Below are 26,187 nucleotides of genomic sequence, written 5' to 3'. Positions count from 1 at the left end.
AAAGACCTATCAAACCATACCCCACAATACAAGTTTGGATGGGAAAAAAAATCACCCCCACTTTACGTCTATGGGAGGTACAGTAAAATTTTTTTTTTGATTTTTTTTATTGTACCATTTTGTCGGCATAGTTTACATATATATTCGTGCAAAATTACAGCTTTCTAGCATTGATAGTCCCTGAGCAAAGCCGCGGACGGACAGACAGACAGACATGGCGAAACTATAAGGTTATTAGTAGAATACGGAACCCTATAAAACAGCCTTACTACAACGAAGGTCTGGCTGCCGCAGGCTCTCGGTCTATTTGTTTGTCAAAGCGAGGTTTATATCGTTCGTGTCAAAACTCACTTGTCAGACAACAGTAACGACTTTAAAATACAGATGGCGCTGTTACCAATCGAGAGGGTTCTGATTGGAATAAAAAAAACTAGGGTTGCGTGACATGCTTCATTTACTGCCATTTTTTAGCGACCAAAAAAAGGAGGTTTTCAAGTTGACGCGTATAATTTTTTTGATGTTCTGTTTGTCTTGCTGCACTTTGTTTTGTTTCAAATATGTGTGAAGATAAAGCAGTGTGTGTATCTGTACATGATTAACCCTTACCTGCATGATTTAATATTTTCCGTCGAAAATACGAAAAATTATAGATAGAATACACCATTTTAATAATGAGAAAAATATTGAAAAAAATCAGGATAAAAGTTTGTTACATTTTATTTTTTAACACTATGGTATCATTTTTGATACTCCAAGCAAATTGTAGTTAAAATTGTATTCTGCTTGCAAAACAGAATAAGGTAGATACAGTCAGTCTTATAAAAAAAAACAATTAAAACAATTAGTTTTTTTTGATAAAATGAAAAAACCTATGGTATAATTTTTGATACCATAATATGCATCTAAGGGTTAAATTACGCACTATGTAACAGTCGCATAAACTACCTACGATTATGAGTACGCTTACGGTAGGTAACACTAAATTTCGTTTTATGATGCAATTGAACTTATACATTCGTATCTTTTCATTGTTACTTTATTGTTTGTTCGTTACTTTTTAATCTTATGACAAAAGAAAAGACAACTCTACGGCCTTACTTATTAAAAGTCCGAATGTAATGTTTGCCAGAATGATCGTTTGTCATAACTCTTTTTTTCTCTGAATCCAATGATTGTTCAGAATTGTTATAAATAATATCTGGGTGACCGAGCTCCGCCTGGGCTAAAACTCGGTACCTAGCGTTTCCCAGAGATAAGACCAAGCTACATCGATTTTTCATCCCCGAAAACATACATATACCAAATTTCATCGAAATTGTTGGAGCCATATATATACAAGAATTGCTTGCTTAAAGGTATTAGATAGATACTTTATTGTGAAATAAATAAATAAATATGATGACAAACGATGGTTTGGACAAAAAATACGGTATGACTAGCGAAGAGTATGCTTTGGAGCTCCCTGAATTTATATCAGTTTCTTGTTACTTGATACTATCATAATATGTTTGCCATTTAATAGTCTGGTAATATACAGTCTTAAAGCTACTCGGGACTTCACTTGGCTAGTTTTCCACCATTAGGTATCATCAGTCGGAAGACGTCCACTGCTGAAGAAAGACCTCCCCCTTAGGACGCCACAATGAACGACAACTCGCCACTTGCAACCATCGGTTTCCTGCAACTCTCACGTTGTCGTCAGTCCTAGTGGGAGGGCTGCCAATCATCTTCCGGTTCGTGGTTGCCACTCGAGGACTTTTCTCCCCTAATGGTTATGTTCTTCGAGCGAGCGATTTTACGACATGATGATATGTGTCTCTTGGTCTATTTGTTTGTCAAAGCGAGGTTTATATCGTTCGTGTCAAAACTCACTTGTCAGACAACAGTAACGAATTTAAAATACAGATGGCGCTGTTACCAATCGAGAGGGTTCTGAGTGGCGTCTTTAAAAGACACACTTTTTTCACTGTAGAACTGAGAGTACCAAGCCCGGAAGGCACGAATGCTTTTATCAGTTTTCACATATATAGGCGAACTTATGTATCGTTTATTGTTCCACATAGTAATGTCTCGTTCGAACTGAAAACAAAAAATATATATAACGTCCTTTGCCATCCCGTACTAAATATATTTCTATAACGGTCTTTATACCCCAGTGAATGTACAGGGTTTTTATTATTATTACACTCTGTACCTATTACGGTACAAGGTAGGTAATAATATCCTTAGATATATGAATATACTTACTAGAGTGAACCCGCGGCTTTGCGTAAATCATTAAATACATCAGTTGAATTGAAATTCCGGGATTTTACAAAATTCCCGTGGGAATTCCCGAAAATTACACCGTGGTTTTCATTGACACTGCATTAAAGGCCACTATGCCAAATTTAGCCCAACGGTTGTTATTTCGAGATTTTAATCCTATCCCGTGGGAATATCGGGATAAAAAGTAGCCTATATGTTATTCCAGATGTCCAGCTATCTACATACCAAATTTCATCCAAATCCGTCGAGCCAGCGCCAGCGCAGCGCCCATATTGACGCCGCGTCGACGCTGCGCGTGCGATCGAGACGCTGGCGTGAACGTTAAGCACTTGTCCCACCGCCGACGATGAGCGAGAAGCGAGTAGAGCGAGTAACTAGAAACGAGTGGGCGAGCAGCGAGAAGCGAGTGTAGTTTTGTCGCTCGGCTGTAAGCGAGTGTTCGCGTGCGACTGGCGATTACTCGCTCCACTCGACTCGCTCGTGCGGGGCGGCCGCCAAGCTGACATCGCTGAGCGAGTATCTATAGCTCAGCGAGTTTTATAGCTCTTGTCGCTGCGACAAAAGATGTAAGAGCGAGTTCTCGCCGACAGTGTGAACAGCCAGCGATCAACTATTAATATATGTGTCTCTTTTACTCACACAGGATCTTATATCTTTTGTTCGTTTCTTGAGCGAGAAAATAGTCGATAGCCAATCGTTTCCTCGCTGGCGGTGAGACAAGTGCCTTACGTCAGCGCTGCGCGGGCGTTTCACTAGACGACGACGCTCGAAAGACGCTAAGTGGGCCGGCCCTTATGATATAAGTAGGAAGTAGGATAACGGCTTGAACCATGTTATCGCCACATATAGTTCAACCGACCGAAGCAACCCTGCCGTCGCTTTATGTTTTTGAAATAATCATGTATGTAAGGAAGAACAAGTGATTTTCCCACTAACGTCGATAAGCCAAAGGCTACTAGAAACACAGGGAAGCTTAAAGTTCCATCTTACAGACTGGCTAAAACCAAAAAGTCGTTTCTGGGAAATTGCATACGTTTTTATAATAAAATTCCAAAAAATATTATAAATGAAACGGATACAAAATTCAGATCTATTGTCAAGAAGACATTAATATCAAAGGCGTATTATAAAGTTAATGATTATATCATGGACAGGGATATTTGGAAATAATTCCGATCCGCATTAGCGATCCCTTCAAATAGCGAACCTACTGTGTTAAAAATAAAGTTGTGTTAAATACTTGTGATGTATACATATCATTTAATAATATTGTAAATCTGTTTAAAAAAATATACCTCGTTGAGTTTCTTGCCGGATTCTTCTCAGTAGAGGTTTTTCCGAACCAGTGGTAGATTTTTATTTGACATTGTTATAGCCATATCATCCCAGCCTATATACGTCCCACTGCTGGGCACAGGCCTCCTCTCAGATCAAGAGGGCTTGGGCCATAGTTCCCACGCGGGCCCAGTGCGGATTGGGAACTTCGCACGCACCATTGAATCGCGTCGCAGGTTTGTGCAGGTTTCCTCACGATGTTTTCCTTCACCGCAAAGCTCGTGGTAAATTTCAAATGTAATTCCGCACATGAATTTCGAAAAACTCAGAGGTGCGAGCCGGGGTTCGAACCCACGACCCTCTGCTTGAGAGGCGATAGGTCAAACCACTAGGCCACCACGGCTTCTTCTTTTATAGCCTAAATTCAACCTAAATTGATAAGATATTTTGAGTTTGACTTTGACAACTGGAGGTCTATGGGGGAAGCATGTCCAACAGTGGACGTCCTACGACTGAGATGATGATAGATAAAAGTATTAAGTAAAACTTATGTATATTCTAAATTAACGCACCATATAACTCTCCATGGGTATAAAAGAAGCCGCCATGACTGCGTTGTACCAGGGCGAGAACACCCTGTGCACGACTTTCTGCCGCAGCACGCCGATGGGCGTCACCGACAGCGAGAACAGCACCGGACCGAACCTCGTCTGGAACCGCAGGCGCACGTGCCCGGGACCGTTCTGGGACAAAGCACTTGGTTTAAGCTTGGTTTACACGTGCTTAGTAGCTAAAATACATACAACAGGTCATTTACTTAAGTTTTTCACTTAGACATATTGCATAAGTGTTTAAGTAGTCCGCCGTTAAGAAGTCAATCCTGGCCCTATAATAAGTGCAACACTCGAACTTCGTATGTTGCCGTCCCGCTGACGCTTACGCCATTTAATACGCGAGTGAAAGGGACGGTGCGAAACGAACTTCGATTCTTCGATTTGAGAGTTTCGTAGTAGCCACTCTGACACGTGTCACTTCCATACTGAATGCGTCAAAAAACAAAAACATCCCAAAAGCGACCGATTGCCACTTAACAAAAAAGTTGAAGTTGAAGTCAAAAACATTGACGTATGTAGTACTTATTTAGTACCTACCAGGATGACAGGTGTCAGGATTGACTTCTTAGCGGCGGACAGCTATAGTATTAGTGCAAAAGCGGTCCACGACAAACCGCGGCAAATTAAAAAAAACCGGCCAAGAGCGTGTCGGACACGCCCAAAATAGGGTTCCGTAGCCAGTAATATCGCTCTTGGCCGGTTTTTTTTTATTCGACTGGATGGCAAAAGAGCAAGTGGTAGTGCAGATGCGTTGCCAACCTAGAGCCTTAAGATGGATACCTCAAGTGCCAGTAATTTCACCGGCTGTCTTACTCTCCACGACGAAACAACAGTGCAAGCACTGCTGCTTCACGGCAGGATTAGCGAGCAAGATGGTGGTAGCAATCCGGGCGGATTTACCACCTGCAAAACTCTGTTTGTTTTGTCCGAATAGACGGAGACGACATCACATTTATTTGTCAAATAAAATGTATCCATGACTGGTGAAACAGCCCCTTAATGTGGTTAATTGTTATAGTAGAGTATGTTGAAAACTGAACCTCCAAAACCGCGGCAAATTCAAAAAACTTGATGGTATTACCGACAAAAGTAGGATTACCTAAACGTTTTTTTTTTTTTGTTAATTTTACTACTAAAATCACTGCACTGACACTGGGGAGAAGAAACGCGTAGGTACTTTTTCATATCATTATACAAAAGCCCGTATTAATCTGTCATCTCCCAGGATAACAGGATCGAAGGATTTTGGGCACAAATTTGTGCCTCTGGGAGAGGACAGGTTAATAAACTACACAAGTATGTCTGAAGTGTCTGTTTGTCCATGACATTTGAATAATGTTGCCACTCAAATAATAGCTGGGTTCAGCTTTCATAGAGCGCCAATTACACAGAGTCGTTCGCCGCATGCTGCATGCGGCGAACGCAAAAGTGTAAAGAACACGGTAGTCGGCCGCATTCGGCAAGCGACAGCTGCCACCGCCTTAATATGGCCGCCGCAGTAGACGGACAGCTGCTGCGCCCCAACAGGGCATCATTTTTTATAATTTTTTGTAAAAGGTGTTGCAATAAATAAATACTGAAATACTGAAATACTGAAATACAGACTAATGTAAAGTAGAGATGGGTAAATCCGGATCTGAAGATTCAAAAGAGTCAGTTCCTCAAGCGGATCCGAATCCCTTAATGGCTCCCTTCAAATCTTATCGACTCCGGAGTTACTAAGGTAACGGCGCCTATTACCGTGGTACTTAAGGAAGTTTTCAAATGAGTCCCATAAATTAAGGGTATCAAAGCTCCTTAACAAACGAGAATATTTTTTTTATTTAAGAGCGTTTATTGAACTTTCAGTGTCTTAACTTTTTGGGCTCATTTTAGTTATTAGTATTTGATAAAATAATTATTGAAATCAAAATACCCAAATCTTCTATTACCGTGGTAATGGACAGGCTGTGATTCCATTACCGCGAATTGAGCTTCTATTACCGAGGGTATAAAAAAACGGCAATTTTCTACCATCGGTAAAAGGAACCAGACACATGTTTTGGAACTTAATACCGAGGGATTAAAAAAAGGTAATGGCTTTGGTTCTGTATAATATATTGTACACCAAATATTTTTTGAGAAAATATAATAAAAAACTAAAGTATGATTCGAATAGTGTATACAGCCTATTGTATTTTATTATGCTTATGCCACCAGTAATAGTTTGATGTATGCATGCTGAGTAAAAGTCACAACTTTATCAAAAAAATCTGCACTTACGGTACCCTAAATGTGAATTATTTTAACAGAAAAATAAAATGTCACTCGGTAATAGGGACTTCTTTAAGAACCTATTACCGACCCAAAGACAATTGAATGGGTCGGTAATAGCTTCCCAAACAATCTATTACCGAGGGTTATGCGATCATACCCTCGTTAAATGGCTTAATTTGGAGTGTTGTAAAATCTAATTCCGACCTATAAAAACTATAGGATAGAGTTGTGTTTGAATTACAAATCAAATATACTTATTACATCCTTGGCATATAACCAAAATTACATAACTGGTAAGTAGATATAAAATTTCATCGCAATATTTAAACAACTTGGCAAAATAACGGTTTCTATAGAAACTACAAATTCAGTATTGAAGTTTTTGCTAAAAATTAAGAGTTTGTTAATACTTTTCATACCACGGAAATAGTTTTTTTAAAAGCGTGAATAGATCAAGATTGGAATAACTGTAACAAATTATATAAACGATAATTTATACCAAAAATAAAGCTTGAAGAACCAAAACTACCACTTTAACTATTACCGTGATATACCACAGTATTACAATCAACAGTTAAAAATAGCGCCTATCGCCGCTGTATTTTATTTTCCATTTTAATCGTATTTCCGGGCCAAAAAATATACAAAAAGTATTCAGAACTCGTACAAAAAACTATAAAAAGCCACTTAAAAACCATAACATTAGTTCAATAGCCATAAATATTTTGTAGAACACTAAATAAGATTCGAGTCTGCTTGTATGTGGTGTCACGCGTTAGTATGGCAAATCCTCTTCCGTCGGTGCCATTTCGGAAAATCACGAATTGCGAGATCTTTGATTCATTCACATACACTAGCGCTAATAGATCCGTGAGTCGACTAAATAAGCTTTTATCTTGTAAAATATATTTTTTAACAAATCTATCGGTTTGATTATAAAATGCGTATTTTAAATTGCCGCGGTGATGGCCGTCGATTTCGATACCCCCGGTAATAGGCGCCGTTACCTTAACTCCGACCAAGTTCGGCCGGATCGAGCGGCTCGTGATCGCCGACACACTCACTCGCTCCGCTTTCACTCTCGGATCGGATCGGATCGGATCTTATTACGTTTGGTCGGGCGCTGAGTGAGCCGGTACCTACGTCGGTACTCGGACTACTCGCTCGGTTATATTGGAAAGAAATGAGATATAATTAAAACACAATATAATATGACCGGAGCGGGCTACGCTTAATTTCACGAAATATTAAGCAAAAATTGCAGCGAAAAATAGGTCAATCAATCAAAATAGTCAAGTCAATCATAATATTGTTTCGAATCACTAGGCACGCAGTTAAAGTAGCTCATAGTTCTTTAAAAAATACACAATTTAGAATTTTTCAACATCAAAAGGACGAAACGAATCGGTACTTCAGTTCAGTACCTTGACTTTGGTACCGACCGAACCGAGCCGGGCCGGATCGGCCATAGATAAATTAATAATCGCTCGAAAGAACCGGAGTCAATAAAGGAGTCGGATTCAATAAGCGGATTCGGTACCGACACCGGAGCTGGATCTAGTGAGTCAGATCACTTCGAGGAGTTGAGATTACCCATGTCTAATGTAAAGGCGACAGTCGTTCGGCGACCGCATTAGGTGAACGACGCAGTGTAATTGCCGCTTTAGGCGGACTCTAAGGCCAGAACCAATTAATGAACTGACGTATTGGCCAAGGACCATGTATTTGACTGTAAATACACGAGTCATCGCGATTTTGTTGACATAAATACCTGGTCAGCAATCGCATTAAGACGAAAGATACTCAGCTTCCCAAATTTGTAATAGTGTGTCAATGTCATCCTAGCTCTGTGCTCTTCGCGCCTCGTCCACTCAGCTTCCCAGGAATGGTGGCCTGAAAGAAAAATAAATATCTACATCTGGTATAATGGTGAACGGTTGTGTTGCTCTGAAGATGAACCCTGGTTGAGTCGGAACCGCGTCAGCGTAGTGTGGTGGTGGTGATAGTTCGGTTTGTGTATGTAATAGGTTGGTCGCGTAATTTCTGCTGAATTCGGTTTTATACAAAAGTCCGTTTGTGGCACACGACGGGAAAATGCTATGAAATTCCATTACTGTATAGCTTTTTTTTTCTTTTTAAATGCACTACGACAAGTAAAAACATGTCTCACACAGTTTCACTCTTTTTTTTATATTTCGAGTTCAAGCACAATTGAAATACGGAAAAAAGGGTACTAATAAAAGTAAATTGCCGAAAAAGCGTTCAGTACGGTCAAGGAGTTTAATTCATTGGCCACCATGGAACCATTTCTCAGTAAACGTCATAGTGACATCGCATTAATTAACAAGAAAAGTCGTAATGACTTTTCCTTTGAAAAGGTTCCAAGATGGCCCATTAATTAAATTCCTTGACTGTACCACTTTAAACTGTAATTTAGCTATAAAAAGCTTCATTGCATTTAAATTTATGTTTTTAATTGATATAATACAATTTAATTTTTAATTAAATTATTATTTTTAATATAATGGCATTATGAGTCGTGTCATGTACTTTAAAGAAACATACAAGTAGGTATCGCGAGGAAGTACCTATAAGGGCAAATACATTAAATTTTAAAAACGTGCATTTAATTTAATATTTTAACAATTTTGCTTTACTTCCACGCGTTATTGGAGAAAAGCACTATATATACAGGATGGCCCATTTATATCGGTCAGTATGTGAAAGTCTGAAACTATATGACATACGAAAATTTCTTCTTAGGAACCATGACATCGATTTTAATAACAAGAAAAACTGCATTCATGCATTTAAAAAAAACCTGTACTCAGCTCGGGAATCGAACCCGGTTGCTCTGAAAATAAAAACTTTTTAGGCCGGAAACGTACCCGCACTACTAATAATGCTGTAGGTATCCAAGGGCGGCGGTGATCACTTACCATCAAGTGACCCTCATGCTCGTTTGCCAGCTATTTGACATAAAAAAGTAATGAATTTAAATCTGGCAGGAAAAATACCCAGCCTACCCTAGGCTTGTAACAGAAAAAAAATTACCAACGAAGTTGAGAAGGTAAGGGTGCTTGTTTGCCACACTGGTGAAGACAGAGGTCGAGTGCACCGGGCTCAAGTGGGCTATGTCTGCACCATTTTCGGGAATATCCTGCGAAAATAAGCAAAATCTTACAAAACTACGTGCCTACGGATCTCTAATCTAGCGGCATCGTAATGAGGGCTATCGTTTTTTGTCTCACTAGATGGCGCACTGTTGCGTGAGGTTTTTAAGTATTGCTTTCAAAGTCTTTTATTACGGGCGTGAAAATAAAGTTTAGATTAAAATCATATTTAATACATCTTAAAACCGTACCATAAAAATATCGAGTATGCCACAGTGTTGCATAGTCCCCGTTTTGTTCGGAAAAAAGGGAGGACAAAGGTTTCTGAAAGGCAAAACTGTCTCAAAACACAGACATTCATTGCCCCGGAACGCATATTTGCCATAATTAATTTCAGATATTGAAAAATATTCACAAAATTATTCTAATTATAAATAAATAAACCCGCGTAGCTCACCCAAAAACTATGAGATTTGACATTTCGGAGTTAAGAAATATTGATCTCTTTACGGGCTGTTTCACCACCCATTGATTAATTGTATTCGACGGATAAAAGTGATGCCGTCTCCGTCTATTCGAACAAAACAAACAGAGACGGCATCACATTTAACCGTCAGATAATCTCCGCACCTGAGAAGCATAACACTGCAAGTGCTACTTTTTAAAGTAAAATAAAAATCACCCCACTTTACGTCCATGGGATGTACACTAAAATTATTTTATTTTACCACTTTGTCCGCGTATCTGATATGTATGTATATTCATGCCAAATTACAATTTTCTAGTACTAACGGTCTCTGAGCTTAGCCGGGACAGACAGAGACGGCCAGACATAGTTGACTACGGAGCCCTAAAAACTAAATTGAACGGTACTTACCATAATATGAGTAGATACAACAAACTCGTTCCTCCCCCGGTATCCCCAGCCCTGCATCTCCTCCTGCTCCTCAGGGCTCAGGACGCTCCACAGCGGGCTGCGGCCCTCAGCATCATACCAGACCCAGACAGCACCGTCGCCCTCCGCCGTTGGCCAGGTCTTGATTGATATGCCTTTGGGAGCTATATGGAAAAGACTTTTGACAAAAAGTTGCCTATCGAAAATACGAACTGAGACATGGATGCACAGAAAAACCAGAAAAAGAGACCAGCGCTGGGAATCGAACCCAGGTCCTCAGCAATCCGTGCTGCGTGCTATAACCCCTACACCACAGCTGGACAGGAATCTAGACACGAATTTTTCCTATGCATACATATCTCAGGTTGCTTATTTCTACTACGCTACTTATGCAGCAGCACTAGCGACATCTATGTTCCGCTCTCATCGAGAGACGTCACACTCTTTCTGCATAAGTAGCGTAGTAGAAATAAGCAACCTGAGATATGTAAGCATAGGAAAAATTCATAACATAAAATAACATAAAACTTATAACATAAAATTTTAACAAATTGAAATTGTACAGGCACACTGTTTTATTTTATAGAATTCTTAAGACGTGCTCTTTTCCACATTAAATGAGACAAAATTCAAAATTCAAATGATTTATTCAGTAAATAGGCCGCAATGGGCACTTATACACGTCATTTTTTTAAACTACCAGCGCTTTCGGAAAGACCATCATTGCCAAGAAGAATGCGCCGCAAGAAACTTGGCAGAAAGTCATTTTTTCATAAAAATATAATTACAAATAAAATACTTTAGAACTATATTATAAAATTAAAGAAAAAAAAATACAAAAAATAATAATAAAAGAAATACAGGGATGTATGGGGTCCCTTAGTTACAATACTAAACACTAACTATATCTAAACTATATCTACACACACTATAGTGATAGCAGTTATAACGCAGATAGAACTAGGTACCCATTTATTGGATATTCAGGCATTATTTTGCAGAGGTCTACAACCAAACCCGTTCTCTACATCCAAATACATTGACATATTTCACACGGTTTCAACTCTAACAAAATTTCCGAGGATAAACTTGTAGAGAGTTCGAAATAGTCAGCATTTTGACTCGTATACCTATGTAGACAATGTGATGTGATTTGTATTACATGATGTTTTGCATCGTAGGTAAAAAGTAGTATACTTACTAAGGGGCTGTTTCACCATGCATAAATAGAGAAAACCCTCCCTCCCCCTCCCCTGGACCCCTGGTCCTCTTCTAGGGATCAATCTGAAAACCAGCGCTGGGCATGCCTAGCATACGATGAGATTGGGACCCATTGCCTAAAATTCTTAGTGTTTTTAGTTTTTAATAATTCGTTTTTATTCAAAATTTTATTGTATGTTTTATTTTTTATTTTTTGTGAGTTGTACTGAGCTAGGTTTTTTTTTGGCAATAAAGATTATTTTACTTTTTTTACTTTTTACTTTAAAACAAAACAAATAGAGACCGCATCATATTTAACCGTCTGTTAACACTAATCAATGGATGGTGAAACAGCCCCTAATTGTAAAATCGAATAACTCAGGGCAGGCAGCCATGTTGGTTGTGCACATGGCCTTGCATGATTGGTTGAAGTGGTATTATTCTCTTTGGTTGGTTAGTAGTTGTATATTTGAGTCGGTTGTTCGCCGCCAGACGGCGCTGCCCGACTCGGGCACAACGGCTGCGTTCATCGTAACGCGTAGGGCTGTGTTGCGCGACACGACACGGTGACCGTCTAAAATGGTCTCGCCGGAAGACCAGCGCTGGCTCCACCAAAGGAGTCCGCATTTTATGCTGAGGCGGGACCATTTCGGGCGCATATATATAGGTATACATATTTTTTTCTTTTTTAATCATTTTTGTATTTTGTAATCGCATTTTATTTTATTTCACTTTATTATTAGTATGTGTTTGTTCTGTATCTATTATTTATATGTGTGTGTCCCGAATAAATCTTTTCATTTTCATTTTCATTTAAAATACTCACGGCTATCCAAGTCAGGGATGCTGACACACGTCCCTTCAGCGTTGAATGTCCACTTATGGAAGGGGCATTCTATGCAGCTCCCCCTCACAGTCCCCCCCACTCCCATGTTGGCCCCCAAGTGGGGGCAGTATGCGTCTACGCAGCGCGCGACGCCATCTTCACCGCGGTATACAGCGAAATTATGACCTGGATGAGATTTTTCTTTAGCAAAATCAGTCAGTATACTTATACGTTTAATGATGTAGTTAGATATTCAAGCTTTTATTCCGTACTAGCTTGTGCCCGCGGATTTGCCCGCGTTGTACTTTTCTAAATGTTCTTCCATAAAAACTTTCTCCTGACAATAACGAACGCTAGAAAAAAGAATTAGTGAAATCGGTCCAGCCATTCCCGAGTTTTGCGCTTAGCAATACATTTCACGATTAATTTTTATTTATATATATAATATAGTAAATAAATAAATAAATCAGTAGTGCCTACATTTTTGAGCCGTTTGGGGTAGAAACCATGGGTCCTTGGGGTTTGAGTGCTTTTAATATTTTTAAATCATTGTCGTCCAAATTGATTACGGCTTCGGGTGACCAGAGGGCTGGCCTTTTCATAGCACAAAGAGTAAGCATTGCCATACAGCGTGGTAATGCTGCCAGCCTTCTGGGCACCTTACCACCTGGCAGTGATTTTGGGCAACTTTTTTATTTATAATTTTAGTTCGTATGTAGTTTTAGTTACCTTTATTTTGTTTTATATTATACAGGCATTGTGTGATAATAATAGGTAATAATCATCATTTATTCCAATAAAAGGTTTAACAAATTTAAAGACTAAAAATTAATCATATCAATCGAAATAAATGAATAAAAAAAATATATAGTAATAAGAATAATAATAATATATACGAGTAGATAGATCATTTTCGTAGGCACATTTTTGTTGACACGGTAGACGGTCTGTTACAGTTTCCAGGTTATCTAGTACCTTTTGTTATGTACTTAACTTACCTAGGGCATCAACACTGACGACCCCCCCTATTTTCAAGTCCCTGCTTTCAGCAAGTGCGAACCAGCCGTTAGGGTAGGGCGGGGGTAGTTTGGTTCCCACCTGACGCGTCTGCAACGCCCGAGCTACCTTCATGTCCCTGTTCGCCCCTTTCGGTATATGATTAAAGCCCACGTCAGGGAGCTCCTGAAAAAAGAAAACCTCGTTTGTGCTGATTTGTGCCGTCGGGTTTATTAGCTGGTGAGAGTCCGGCTCAGCCTAGGTCTTCTCCTCCCAGTTGTCTATAATGCCCGGTTCACATTATTCCAGTAAAGCTGTTCCAGTAGCATGACACCGCGGTGCTCGATCGATCTTGTGTAACTCGTTTGGATTGTGACCCTGCAATGTATCGCTACTGGCACGATTTCACTGGAATGTGAACCGGGCATAATACATGTCAGCGGCCGATCGTAAAATCCGCCAGATCACGAAATTCCTAGGCAAATCATGAAATGGCGCCATTTCTTGATATGTCTAAAAGTTGGCCAGGCATATCACGATGTGCCTGAGAAATAATACGGCAGATCGATTAGAGCAACGCATTCGTCGATATTCCTAGCCTTATACCGGGCACATCGAGATATGTAGAAAAAAATAAAAATATAGGTACGACGAGCGAAGCGAGGAGTGGTTAGTATGAATTGTAACCACAGAACCGATATGGCGGCGTTTCATGATATGCCTAGGAATTTCATGATCTGCCTAAACGTCACTAGGCAAATCGTTAAGAACGACCACAAAGAAACTCGCTTTCACGTAAAAAACTGCAGTGAAATCGGTCTATCCATTCCAAAGCTACGATGCCACAGACATTGGTGTCAAACTTACAGCCCTCTTTTTGCGTAGCCTAGTGGTTTGATCTACGGCCTCTCAAGCGGAAGATCGTGGGTTCAAACCCGAGCTCGCAATTCTGAGTTTTTGAAATTCATGTGCGAACTTGCATTTGAAATTTACCACAAAACTTTACAGTGAAATACATCGTAAGGAAACCTGCGCAAACCTGCGGAGTAATTCAACTTAAATTAAGTTGCTTGATAGTAGTATGTAAGTTCAAAAACAAACTGAAGGAATGGCTAGTGGTTAAATTTTTTTAAAATCTGTATGAATACTCCGTTTACTTTGGGACTAGGTCAATGAGGGCTATCGTTTTTTGTCTCACTAGATGGCGCACTGTCGCGTGAGGTTTTTAAGTACTTATGGCTTTCAAAGTCTGTTATTACGGGCGTGAAAACAAAGTTTAGATTAAAATCATATTTAAAACCGTGCCATAAAAATATCGAGCATGCCAAAGTGTTGCATAGTCCCCGTTTTGTTCGGAAAAAAGGGAGGACAAAGGTTTCCGAAAGACAAAACTGTCTCAAAACACAGACATTCATTGGCCCGGAACGCATATTTGCTATAATTAATTTCAGATATTGCAAAACATTCACAAATTTATTCTAATTATAAATAAACCCGCGTAGCTCACCCAAAAACTATGAGATTTGACATTTCGGAGACCTCACGCTACACTAGCGCCTCTAGCGGCGAATTCATACGCGATAGCCCTCATTGGTGTGAGTTGTCCCGTGATATTTATTTTATTATTTATTATATAACCTAACCGACAAAATGTTGGAAAACCCCCGACTTTGTCACTTCAAAGTTAAATATCTCAAAAACGGCTAAACCGATTTTGATTAAACATATCTAAGAACCATCGCTAGAAACCCTGATTAAAAATAAAAAATCGCATTCTATCGGTTTAAATCCGTTTAAGAGCTACGGTGCCACATACAGACACATAGACAGACAGACACACGTAACGGTCAAACTTATAACATACACTTATTTAAAATCCTTAAAATACTTCCTGTTCGACTAAAACATAAATACCTAGTAGCCATAAATAATCATAGCAATCTAGAGCGTAGTTTAGTATTGATCAACCATAGTCATAATACTAGGTCGGTGTCCTCAGGTAAATATGAAGTGCCCCGAGTGACCAACTACTTCGGTGATAGAACATTAAACAAAAGACTACCGTATTTGTTTAACAGCTTACCGGATCTAAAGTACTTTATTTAAAAACAATGTTAACTAACCTTGTACAATTATGAGTTTACAATCATGAGCTTACCTGATAACATCCGCCTAGGAACTGATAAAAATAAATTTAAAAAGACCCTTTAAAAGTATTTAGCAGAAACTCTTCCATGACATAGTTGTAACAATAATTATAATAGTTTTATGTAAGAATAAATTATACATTACATTATTTTATATTTTTATAGAGACTGCATCCTGCAGACAAACTGTGTAAACAGTTTTGCAGGGCTATGTGCAAAAAAACTATGTAAAAAATAATGTCAAATAAATACTTTTTCATTCATTTCATTCATTATAACATACACTCTTTTTGCGACGGGGGTTAAAAACTACAAATAATTAAGATTGTTTTTTTTGGAATCTTTTTGTATTTTTTATTTCAATTCCAAATTTTTGTTACTTTTACGGTCATCCCGTAAAGCCCATGTCGAAAATTTATACAAACTGAAACATAGATGCATAGAAAAACCAGATAAACAGGCCTTTGCTCTGCACTTGGAGGAGATGTAAGCATGTATGTAGGTACTTATGTAAACAAAACTTTTTGGTGTCCTAAACAAGCTTAAAACAAATTCTTACCTTCAAATATAAAATGGGACTCCAGTAAGATTTATAAATTACATAAACAAACAAAACTAATATCACAGATAACATTAGACCCAATTTATGGGCGTAGATGCACTCTAGGGCTGTTCGCAACGCAGCCAAAGCCAGTTTGAAATAAAAAAGCAATACGTCATTATCGATTTGACAGTTGGAAATGGCGGGGGACTTCATTTTGGCGGGTAATGCTTCTGACGTTGAACACTGGCCATCCACGCTAAGCATGGTCGCCTAAAACAAAGAAAAATAATAATAATATTAATGAACTAAAAACAATTACTTTGCTCACCCGCGGCCTTACGATAGCTACGTCTATGCAACAAATAAATCATGCAGCTCCTTCGCCTCCACACTGACAGAACACATATCACACAAACCCAACTATCATTATAATCAGAATAATCGTTTCGAACTCCACAAGAGCTCATCATCAGAGCAACAAAGGGTTTGTGGAGGAGCCGCTTGAGTACATATTGGTCGCATAGAATTGACGTTGTTATCATAGGATCGCGGGTGAGCAAAGTAATTATTTATTTATAGTATACAAAGAATAAGTGGTGAAAAATGTCATTCTTTAACACCGTTTTTAATGCATAATGGTACTATAAGCAATAGGCGACCTTATCGCTTCAGAGCGATCTCTTCCAGGCAACCTTTACAATATAGACAGAAGTAAGGCACTTGTCTCACCACCAGCGAGGAAACGATTGGCTATCGACTATTTTCTCGCTCAAGAAACGAACAAAAGATATAAGATCCTGTGTGAGTAAAAGAGACACATATATTAATAGTTGATCGCTGGCTGTTCACACTGTCGGCGAGAACTCGCTCTTACATCTTTTGTCGCAGCGACAAGAGCTATAAAACTCGCTGAGCTATAGATACTCGCTCAGCGATGTCAGCTTGGCGGCCGCCCCGCACGAGCGAGTCGAGTGGAGCGAGTAATCGCCCGTCGCACGCAAACACTCGCTTACAGCCGAGCGACAAAACTACACGATCGCTTCTCGCTGCTCGCCCACTCGTTTCTAGTTACTCGCTCTACTCGCTTCTCGCTCATCGTCGGCGGTGGGACAAGTGCCTAAGGATTACATTTTAAGTAGCAGGTGGTGCAATTCACAGTAGGTCAGAGTAAATCACAAAGTTCAATATTGCAAACACGGCCGGCCGACCGCTAAGAACCAATGCTAGAAACCCTGCGTTCAAATAAAAACAACCGCATTCAAATTGGTTTACCCGTTTAAGAGCTACGGTGCTGTGGCAGACACACATAACGGTCAAACTTATAACATCCCTTTTTGCATCGGGGATTAAAAATAGCCATGAACACTTTTCGATAGGCAATCATAGACGTGTTTGTAAATAACTAATATTTTGTAGAAAAAAATATGTCTCATCTGGTTATCAGATAGGTGAAGGTCGAACTTCACCGGCTCTTAGACCAGTAATAAACATTGTTGTTAGTTTATTTATACGTACCTGTGTGTCTATCTATTTAGTTTTATTGTGTACTAGCTTTTGGCCGCGGCTTCGCGCTGTTCCCTCGGGTACTCTGCATTTTTCCGGGATAAAAAGTTGCCTATGTCACTCTCTGGCCCATAAACTATCTCTATGTCAAAAATCACGTCGATTCGTCGTTCCGTTTCGACGTGAAAGACGGACAAACATACAAACACACACACTTTCGCATTTATAATATTAGTATGGATATAGATATACAATACAATACAGTAAGATACAGAAAACACTGGTATATAGGTGTAGAGATTTTCCAAGGTAAGCAATAGGTGGCCTTATCGTTTAAATATCTTTTTAGGGTTCCGTAGTCAACTAGGAACCCTTATAGCTTCGCCATGTCTGTCCGTCTGTCTGTCTGTCTGTCCGCGGGTAAGCTCAGAGACCGTTAGTACTAGAAAGCTGTAATTTGACACGAATATACATATCAGTCACGCCGACAGTGGTACAATAAAAAAAAGTAAAATAGAAGAAGAATAAAATAGTTAGTAAATTTTTTTAGGGTACCTCCCATAGACGTAAAGTGGGTGATTTTTTTTATCGACTAACCCTATGTTGTGGGTAATCGTTGGATGGGTCTTTTAAAAGCATTGGGGGGTTTCTAAGACAATTTTTCTATTCAGTGATCTGTTTGCGAAATATTCAACTTTTAAAGTGAAAATTTTCATTGAAATCGAGCGTCCCCCCTCTAAAATCTAAACTGTTGGGTGGAAAAATTTGAAAAAAATCAGAATGGTAGTAAATATATCAAATTTACAAGGAAAATTATAGCGGATAAGATTGCTTGAGAATTATTAGAAGTTTAAGAGTAAATAGCAGCCTAAGGTATAAAATATACCTAAATTTGGAAGATTCGTTACACAATACGAAATCCTTAGAAAATTTTTACTTATATCTGAAAATATTAGTTAGTTAAACCACTAATGTAATTAGTAACTTAATATTAAATTTAAGAATACTCACTCTGTAATTTTATTGGAATTGTTGAATCGTATTATCGTAAAAGATTACAGGACTCCGACTACTTACAAAAATCTGAAATGTTGTTAACAAGGCACCGTCGAAGCTTATGCTAAGAAATCTTAGAACTTAACTAATAAATGTTGTTATCGCCCTCCCCCCTTCTTATAATCTTTGTTTAGATTTTAGGCTGTCTATCCACCCGAGATGTGCGAGGGAGCTGAGCGGTGCAAATATGTGGAGCGTTGTGACTGTTCCCACCACAGATGTGCGAGGAAGTTGAGCGGTGGGTGCGTAGCGAGGATGTGGGACGTACTGCTTCCACCAGAGATATGCGGGAAGCTGATCGGTGCGAGAATTTGAATTTATTTAAGAGACCTCTTCGTTCCATTCTCCATACAATCGTAGTCCCGGTCTCATTTGAAAACTAGGCAACAGAAATAGATGAAACTTTGTAAGTATGGACTAGACGTAATTATCTATGCCTGTGGTTTTTCAGATTTTCATATAAATGTGTAATATCAGAATTACAGGAGCTCAAAAGTCAACAAAAAAAAGATGTCAACTTTGATTGCAACTTTTACATACTAATAAAGCATTTTTACAAAAATCGAAAAAAACCATAGGCATAGAAAATATAATGAATATCTTGATTGTAAAATATCATTGATTTCTGTGCTATACTTTTCTTATAATATGAGGATAACGAAACTCAAAATTCAACCGCCCGAATCTTGAAAAGCCTACAGCTATCTCGATATAAATTACGGACGTCGTTGCGGAAGGCATGGGGGGGACGGCTGCGAGCGCTTATGTCACGAGCGATAAAGACAGCAATATCCCAAACGGATACCTGTAGTTAAATTACAATGCAATAAAAAATGTTCTAACAAAAATATACTGGAACAATACAAAAATGAAAACCCTAACCGGCTGAAAAGAAGAAGAAATTGCTTCGATTAACTTTGCAAAAGGCAAAAGGTGGCAAAGAGCTTAGGTTAAGGGGATCCCATGCCCCAATGACCTTCGATCTGAATTCCTTAGTTTTCTAATGTTTTTTGCAGCTTATTATATTAACAACAACGGCTTTAAGCAATATAGTATCCCATAGTTACTTCAAAGTTCATTGTCTTCGAGATATTTGGCATCAAAGTTGAACAATTTTAGGCCAAAAAACTGGTTTTCTGGCCATAACTTTTGTGTTAATTAGTTTCAAATGAAAACCCTCGACCAGTTTTTAGAGACGTCAAAGACGAACCGAAATATGTAGATTTCGTATATGTTAGATCTTTTACGTCAATACAGATACGAGGAACTGATAATAAAAACAAAGAAAGAGAGATATGCATTTATTCACAACACAACAATAGACAACACAATGGTTTACATCAATTCAATTTATGAAAAGTGTAAACAAAGACGCCATTTACCCGACCATAGACATTTAGTGATGTGAAAAACTAGAACCTTAAAACAAAATAATTAATCTGTTCAGTTAATCGATTAATTTATTAATTGAACAGATAAAAGTATTTTGTCTATTTTATTATTTACACTTGATTAAATTACAAAAACTGTTTATTCAATAACAAAATTAGTAGGTACTTAACTATTTTTAATTTTAAGGTAAGTAAGTAAATATCGCTTTACATCGAGCATTAATCGATTTTTAAAATGTAAAATTTTCCATCATCTCTACGCTAGTCTATGCTACTACAGATTATATTATACCCATTTTTCATTCAAGAAATAACGTCAGATTTTGACGAAGATTTTTCAAATGAAAATTAAATATTGAAATCAAGTGAATTTTGGTGAAAAAGTGATTAAGTATACGTCTAGTTATATAAAAGACACGAATTATAGATGAATGTGTTATTGATTCGATTCACTGAGTGTTTACAAGAATTTTGATAAAATCGGTTTGTTTACACTTTACTCGTATATAAATTGGATTGATATAAACCATACACAAGAGAACAATATTATTCAATACCACAGTATAGATAGGCAGTAAGATAGTGTCATTGCGGCTGTGAATCGGACACTGGGTCAGCATAATGCTGAGACGTTAAGAACGCCCCAGCGCTGTTTTTTTATGGTATAGGGGGCAAACGAGCAGGCGGATCGCCTGATGGTAAGCGATTACCGTCGCCCATGGACACCTGCAACACCAGAAGAGTCACAAGTGCGTTGCCGGCCTTTAAGGTAGGAGTACGCTCTTTCTTGAAACTTGAAGGTCATATCGGTCCGGGAATACCGCAGGCGATAGTTCATTCAGTTGATTTTCAGCCAGCACCATCGGTGACCATCTGACCGCTATAAATATATACCTACTACACACTTCTAACTATATAAAAACTACAGGAACAGAACAAAACAATGGGTTTCTAAATCTATATTGATTGATACTATATCACACTCATCTATTAACATAAAGAGTAAATTAAGCCTAAATTACATTAAATATCATCTAAAATTACTTTGTACCTACGTTAATATAATAAATACCTATAAAGTTTTAAGCTTTCGTGATTTTTACTCATATTCAAAATACCATAAACAGGACTTATCACGCTAAAACACACGAGTAATATTTACTTCGACCATGGCCGATGGCCGTGGTCACCAGTGGACTGAAGTATGGGGTGTCAAGTGGATTTTGTGATATTTTGACATTTAAATACCTCTGCCACAGTTTACACTATTCAAGATATCACTATATGTATGAGGAATATTCACACTCGAAATTAGGTAGCTTGGACCTAAAGTAACATCTAACGTCGAAATTAAAAACTTATAATACAGTAACGCCATCTAGTATATAATAGTGGAACATCATCGTGCCTAAATTAAATAAATCACTTTGTTTGTACAAAAATAAATGCAAATACAGTTCATATAAAATTAGACATAGGTATGTATCTACTATTAATATCGTTTGGGTTGCATATAAAAAACATTAAATGCAACTAAAATTTTGGTAATGAATAGATTTCTTTACAGCTCTGGACCTCTTTTTTTTTTTTATTCATTTATTCGGTACCCCAACACACATCATTATTGCATTAAAAAAAACTGATTACCTATATTTGTTTCGTATGGACCCCAATTATAGGCGAACATATTATTTTTTTGTATAATCAGAAAAATATTTTATTTTGAATCGTTACTTTCGATAAACTTAAAAATGACTCTTTAAACTTTGTTACTTTAAAGCACAGGTGTCGCTTACTAATGAGAAGAATTATGGGTAACGTATTAAGTTACGACTTTAAATAACAGATGGCGCTGTTACCAATCGAGAGGGTTCTGAGTGGCGTCTTTGAAAGATACACTTTTTTCACTGTAGAACTGAGAGTACCAAGCTCGAAAAGCACGAATGCTTTTGTCCGTCTTTACATAAGCAGGTGAGCTCGTGTACCGTTTACTGTTCCATATAGCCATGTCCCGTTCGAACTGAAAAAAAAATAAATGTTTCATAATAATCTGCAAGAATGCAAAAGGATTTTTAAAATTCCCGTGGGAAGTCCCGAAACTTAATCGTTTTCTTTGACGTTACATTAAAAACAATCATGGTCAAATTTCGCGATTCTAAGCCCAGCGGTTGTTGTTTCGAGATTTTATCCCTATCCCGTTGGAATATCGATATAAAAAGTATCCTATGTGTTATTTCAGATGTCCAGCTACCTACATACTAAATTTCATGACTCTAAGCCTAGCGGTTGTTATTAAGAGATTTTATCCCCATCCCGTGGGAATATCGGGATAAAAAGTAGTCTATGTTTTAATTCAAGCTATAAACTAACTTTTTGCCAAATTACATCTAAATCCGTCCGTTTCAGCGTGAAGAAGTAACAAACATACTCACTCACTCACAAACTTCACATTTATAATATTAGTAGGATAGGATTAGGATTAAGTGTATTATTATCCCTACCGCCAGCGTCCTTTATAAATACTTATTGTAATCTGACAGCGAACTCTCTCACTAGTGACATAACGTTTCATGTTCATAAAACAAAAAAAAACTTCCCTTTGTCGATGACTTTGGAGCGTACATAAAATATTTTTTATCTTTATTTCTTCCAAAACCTACGCACCATATAGCTCTCTCCAGGCACAAAAGCTGCCGCAATTACAGCGTTGTACCACGGTGAGTATATCCTGTGCACCACTCTCTGTTGCAGAACGCCGATGGGCGTCACTGATTGGGAGATCAGCACCGGCCCGAAGCCAGTTTCAAGACGCAGACGCACGTGGCCGGGACCATTCTGGAACAGAAAACACTATGACAGCAGATATTAACCCTCCTCCCTCCCAAATATAATGGAAAGGGGGCGCCGTGCTCCCGTTATGTTAAGAACCCGATATACCTAACCAGCAAAAGTGCCTAGGGATATTTAGATTCTAGCCAGCAAAAGCTGTCCACGCATTTTTTAAGAAACTTTAATCTGGGCCCAATTGCATAACAAATTACAAGCAAATAGTATTAGTGAATTTCAATACAAAATCCAGCCTATATACGTCCCACTGCTGGGCACAGGCCTCCTCTCAGAATGAGAGAGCTTGGGCAGTAGTTCCCACGCGGGCCCAGTGCGGATTGGGAACTTCACACACACCATTGAATTGCTTCGCAGGTTTGTGCAGGTTTCCTCACGATGTTTTCCTTCACCGTAAAGCTCGTGGTAAATTTCAAATGTAATTTCGCACATGAATTCCGAAAAACTCAGAGGTGCGAGCCGGGGTTTGAACCCACGATCCTCTGCTTGAGAGGCCATAGGTCAAACCACTCGGCCACCGCGGCTTGTAATTTGTTATGCAATTGGGCCCTGGTATAATTTTTGAGACTGTCATAATATGTTCTACTTCTAGCCCAGCTTAGATAATTTTGATACTTTGTCTGTATGAAATAAATTAATTAATTTTTGTTTAATTCAATCTCCTACCATCCTCAAAATGCAAAGTGTTATATGATTATGTTAGAATTAAAATGTTAGAAGATATGCCAATCTGGTCAAAACGGTCCAAAAATTGATGCGTCTGGAATGCACGTAAATGGGTACAAACAAAGGTCATAAAATTTACCAAGGGACTCCTAAAGTGCATCATCAACTTTCACACATTACTACATGCATTTTGATGGAGCTTGAAGAGTCCCAAGTATAATTTAATATCTGGAAAATTTAAATGATTTCTAAGTATCAACATCGTTTAATCAGTGTACAGCAAGACAATGTTGTCAGCCTCATTTTTTTTTTAATTTGCCGCGGTTTCTCGTGGACAGCTTTCGTTCGCCATAGTCTATTATCCCTAGACAGTTTTGATATAGAATTAATACTGAGTAAAGCATCAAACTTGTTTAGGCATAATGAGTATACCAACGCTTTTTGATGTGTCTATTGTTACAACTTTAAAGCACGTGTGGCGCTGTTGTTACCAACGAGAAGGTTTCTGGGTAGCATATTTAGTTACAACTTTAAAGTACAGATGGCGCTGTTACTAATCAAGAGGGATACTAGGCGAAAAGCTATCCGTTAAATTGACCCCAAAAACGTCGAGAATAATTTCGATAGCAGAGTTATTATACAAACCTGGTCAGCTACGATGTTTATCTGAAAGACACTGAGCTTGCCAAATTTGTAACGATGTGTTAAGTTCATCCTGGCTGTATGGCCCTCGCCCCTGAGCCACTCAGCTGCCCACGTGTGTTGACCTAAAAAAAAAAACTAGTCAAATGCTAGTGAGACACAGGAAGTGATCTATACGACCGACCGTTTGCCATTGGGTACGGCTCGCCAGATATAATAACATTTAATATAACTGTACATTTGGTATATTTACATTTAATTCTAATTTGACCATTTGTAAATTTATTTTTGGCTGTTATTTTAATGTAATTCAACTATCGGGATAAAACTATAGATGTCTTCCCCGAGACTCAAACTTTCTGTGTATCGAATTTCATCTAAATCAGTTCAGCGGTTTAGACGAAAAAAGGTAACAAACCAACAAACAAATAGACTACAATTACATTATTTAGTAGGAAACAATCGTAGAAAGTTTTATTCTCGAAAAAAATTAAGTTAAGTTATAACGAAATCCCGAAAATTAAATAAATAGTGGGTGTTCTTACTGCTTACTAAGCATGTATTAGTGGGTTTTCAATAAAAAGATATTGTATTGTATTGTAGTTTGTGCGTCCCAAGCCAAGGATAGCAGATAATCAAATTACCAACAAAGTTCAGCAGGAAAGGGTACTTGTTCCCCAAACTGGTGAGAAGAGAGGTAGAGTGCACCGGGTTCAAATGGGCTACGTCTGCTCCATTTTCGGGAATATCCTGCGAAGAATTAAAGACATTAGTTTTTTTCCAATGAAAATTTATTTACACCTCTCCTTCAGAAAAGTAACTTTTTCCTCCCTGACGAGAGGGAGCAAAGTGCAACTTTTATGTTCAAGGCTCGACTAAGGGTTTTATTGCAAACGCCATTTTTTAAAGTTGATAATGGTAAAGCCACGCCATTTCTATGCTGGTTGTTCTTTAATAATAATTAGAATTTATTTTTCTCAAGTTTTTTAATGCTTGTGAAAAGTTGTATGAGCCACTCGGGAGCGAAATTATTTTCATCTTGGGCGTTAACACTTGAATCCCTCATTACGCTCAGGATTCTAATTTAGATCCTTCGCTACATTCTGGATTCAATATACCGCCTCGCCGTAAATATACCATTTTGCTCCCTTGTGACACAAATAACTATTTTAACAGACTTCAATAAAGGTTCTATTGTCGACTGTGCTTATGTTCACAGATTGTTTCGTCAATTGTTGTTGTTGTCAACATTATCAATGTTAAATTTGAAGTAAATCCGACCACAAAGAGGATGAAATTGGCTATAGAATGTGACGGCAATTTGGATACTAAAGCAGGAACATTGCAAAGACGACCGGATGGCTAAGTGGTTAGAGAACCTGACTACGAAGCTTTGAGGTCCCGGGTTCGATTCCCGGCCGGGGCAGATATTTGTATGAATAATATGTATTTAATTAAAGTATGTATTTATATATATGTTTATCCGTTGCCTAGTATCCATAGTACAAGCTTTGCTTAGTTTGGGACTAGGTCAATTGGTGTCAAGTGTCCCATGATATTTATAAAAAAAGACGCAATTTGACATACAGAGATGGGAGTCAATTTTATACCTTGAAATGAATGCTGGCAAACACTAACACAAGTATCATTCACTCGTCATTATGTGAAACTAACAGGCACTCCACCATTAACCAAGACCCTATCACAAACTAACAGGCACTCACTATTATCTGAGACCCTACCACAAATTAATTGGCACTCACCATTAACTGAGACCCTATCACAAACTAACGGGCACTCACTTTTAACTGAGACCCCACCACAAATTAACAGGCACCATCATTAACTGATACCCATCACAAACTAACAGGCACTCACTTTAAACTGAGACTCCACCACTAACTAACAGGCCGCACTCACCATTAACTGAGACCCTATCCAAACTAACGGC

At 38.3% G+C, this 26,187-nt stretch overlaps 2 protein-coding genes across 3 annotated transcripts; both read right to left on the bottom strand.

The window, feature by feature from the left end:
* Window positions 1-436: 436 nt before the first annotated feature.
* On the bottom strand, window positions 437-18,784 carry LOC141444867 (cholesterol 7-desaturase nvd-like). Of its 2 annotated transcripts, none has more exons than XM_074110585.1 (9): window positions 18,649-18,784; window positions 16,150-16,404; window positions 13,446-13,629; window positions 12,448-12,633; window positions 10,404-10,585; window positions 9,468-9,573; window positions 8,185-8,306; window positions 4,116-4,286; window positions 437-2,079 (listed from the first exon to the last, which is right to left on the bottom strand). In XM_074110585.1, exons 2-9 carry the CDS (start codon window positions 16,396-16,398, stop codon window positions 1,915-1,917), a joined length of 1,365 nt encoding a protein of 454 aa, XP_073966686.1. In that variant the 5' UTR covers window positions 16,399-16,404; window positions 18,649-18,784; the 3' UTR covers window positions 437-1,914. The 2 variants fall into 2 exon arrangements, with proteins under 2 accessions (XP_073966686.1, XP_073966687.1); XM_074110586.1 differs by having other exon boundaries at window positions 18,715-18,776.
* A 2,096-nt stretch (window positions 18,785-20,880) lies between these two features.
* LOC141444519 (cholesterol 7-desaturase nvd-like) lies at window positions 20,881-25,136 on the bottom strand. Its single transcript, XM_074110066.1, has 5 exons — window positions 25,113-25,136; window positions 24,881-24,986; window positions 24,240-24,361; window positions 22,749-22,919; window positions 20,881-22,104 (listed from the first exon to the last, which is right to left on the bottom strand). The coding sequence occupies exons 1-5, from the start codon at window positions 25,134-25,136 to the stop codon at window positions 21,940-21,942; spliced, it is 588 nt and encodes a 195-aa protein (XP_073966167.1). The 3' UTR covers window positions 20,881-21,939.
* Between the last annotated feature and the right edge of the window lie 1,051 nt (window positions 25,137-26,187).

Source organism: Choristoneura fumiferana, chromosome 30, assembly GCF_025370935.1.
Source record: "Choristoneura fumiferana chromosome 30, NRCan_CFum_1, whole genome shotgun sequence".
Lineage (NCBI taxonomy): Eukaryota > Metazoa > Arthropoda > Insecta > Lepidoptera > Tortricidae > Choristoneura > Choristoneura fumiferana.
Note: the sequence above shows the minus strand (reverse complement) of the source record. Positions and strands in the feature narration are given on the sequence as shown.

What these genes read in the sequence shown, in the direction of transcription:
- LOC141444519 (XM_074110066.1), bottom strand. Translation starts at nt 25,136, where the DNA reads ATGGCGTTTGCAATAAAACCCTTA. An exon ending in TTTCCTGCTGAACTTTGTTG is followed by an intron (nt 24,362 to 24,880) that starts GTAATTTGATTA and finishes TTTTTTTTTTAG; the next exon opens with GTCAACACACGTGGGCAGCT. An exon ending in TAAACATCGTAGCTGACCAG is followed by an intron (nt 22,920 to 24,239) that starts GTTTGTATAATA and finishes TTTCTGTTCCAG; the next exon opens with AATGGTCCCGGCCACGTGCG.
- LOC141444867 (XM_074110585.1), bottom strand. Translation starts at nt 16,398, where the DNA reads ATGCTTAGCGTGGATGGCCAGTGTTCAACGTCAGAAGCATTACCCGCC. An exon ending in CGTCAGTGTTGATGCCCTAG is followed by an intron (nt 12,634 to 13,445) that starts GTAAGTTAAGTA and finishes AATCTCATCCAG; the next exon opens with GTCATAATTTCGCTGTATAC. An exon ending in TTGTATCTACTCATATTATG is followed by an intron (nt 9,574 to 10,403) that starts GTAAGTACCGTT and finishes TTATTTTCGCAG; the next exon opens with GATATTCCCGAAAATGGTGC.